Genomic DNA, 1810 nt, shown 5'->3' on the forward strand with positions numbered 1-1810 from the left:
GGCTCATCTTGGTCCAGTGGAAGCGATACAGTGTCGTCCTCGCTCAAGCAATCCAAAGGGAAGACGTCGCTGTCTCCAGAGTCTGTCATCGTGTTACAAACTTGTCGTTGACGCAAAATGATTGGTTATCATTTCGTCGTATCAACGCTAGCTTAAGCGCAATAAAAAAAACGGTAAATCTACCGCCCATGATTCTTTAAGCATGTTTTATAACCATGAATCACCATGTTTGTAAATTATAATATCTTTCGTTTTTAAATTACTGATTTGAGAGCCAGTCATCTTTCTTCCAGAAGCTCGCCACACATCGGTGGCTTTGACGAAGCTTCGGAGCACCGCCTTTCCTGCCCCACAGCGCGCCTCCCCTCACCCAGTGTGCTGTAGAGCTACACAGTTCTTTTCTCCCTCCAGGTGATCGCGCTTGTCTTCTTGCTCTGTCGTTTGTGCAGAGTGTGACGTGTCCTTGCGGAGCTACTTGTAGGTGGGTTTCCGGACGGCGAACGCGCAGGTCTTTTTGCCAGTCGTCTGCTGGGGAAGCACGTAAGAGAGGTTGCGAGCACGACCAAGGTATGTAGCGGTTGCTGTGTGTTGTATATTTCATCCTAACATCGTGTATCGTGTGGTTTAGTTCTTTTAAACGGTTGCCCCACAGCTTGTTTCCTGCGGAATCTGTACGTATGGCGGCTTCGCTGGCGCTTGTGCTTTAATTTTCGTTCTACCCACACGAGCCATGTTTCTGACATGTTTTGCTTTGTGTTACCATGATTTGGTACGCCCATGTTTCTATCATCTTTTCCATGTTTTCCATGAATTCGTTTTAGGTGTTCCCTATGGCTCGAACAAGGAAGACCGCTCAGATTCTTAGAGCGCTAAAGATCCAGGTTGCTACGAGCAGCAGTAGCAGCGACAGCGACAGTCTCTGTGAGGGAACTGGGCCCTCCTTGGAGAGTTTAATAGATAACGAGGCTGCCCAGGACGGTGTTCCCTACGCCCAAACTCTGGCAGCGGATGAAGACGCAACTGCAGACGGACGTAACACAGAAGTCGCAATTCGTGGCGCTCTCAGTGAAAATGATGAGGGCAAGGATAAACAGGCAGATCCTAGAGAGGCGGCATCATGCAACGATGCAAGTCAGTCAGGCCCGGATCAAGCGAGCAGCAGTGAGGAAGAGAAGAGCAGCAAAGTTTCTTCATCGAACACGTCGCGTGGCAGCCGGAAGCGTGATATCGATGACTGTGATGAAGAGCTTTATTACGTCCCAGAAATAAGGCACTATCATAAGAACTGGAAAGATTTGGATCGATATTTAAAAAAGTATCAGAAGCAAACGCGGACTGTGGTGTCGATTTCGGAGACTCAAAATGTGCGTTTACGGAATCAGAATTCCATGATTTCTCAAGTTTCCCATGATTTCCAGGTTTGATGATTCATAGGTTTTCTACGAAAGACCAGAGTTTTAACTTGGCTCACAATGCCAAACGCCGATCATTCTTCAATGTTCATGGTGTACTGTTCACATGTTTTAACACGTCACAAACATGGAGGGCATATATTACCTCGTCAGTGTAATTTATCCAATGAAACCATGGACAAAACATGGACACTGCCTATGTATCTCCATGTTTCTTAATACCTACCCCTTTTAGAAATCATGGGCGGTAGCAAAGGGCATCAAAAAATCCGTAGCGGATTTTTTAAACGTCTTTTTGTTTCATGCTCAAAATCGTTTTGGTTCTGCAGCTTAAGCGCAGTATTAGAGCACTTATTTTGGGCATTCCTGGAGGTGGAAGCTCTTCACTGGTAGAGGTT

The 1810-nt window shown here is 46.4% G+C and overlaps 1 protein-coding gene across 1 annotated transcript; it reads left to right on the forward strand.

Annotated features, from left to right (window-relative positions):
- Positions 1–830: 830 nt before the first annotated feature.
- Positions 831–1424, forward strand: PPTG_14563 (hypothetical protein; the record flags this gene model as incomplete). The annotated part of the gene is made up of 1 exon (XM_008911934.1): positions 831–1424. The coding sequence occupies one exon, from the start codon at positions 831–833 to the stop codon at positions 1422–1424; it is 594 nt and encodes a 197-aa protein (XP_008910182.1).
- Between the last annotated feature and the right edge of the window lie 386 nt (positions 1425–1810).

This window comes from Phytophthora parasitica, assembly GCF_000247585.1.
Source record: "Phytophthora parasitica INRA-310 unplaced genomic scaffold supercont2.43, whole genome shotgun sequence".
NCBI classification, from domain to species: domain Eukaryota; phylum Oomycota; class Peronosporomycetes; order Peronosporales; family Peronosporaceae; genus Phytophthora; species Phytophthora nicotianae.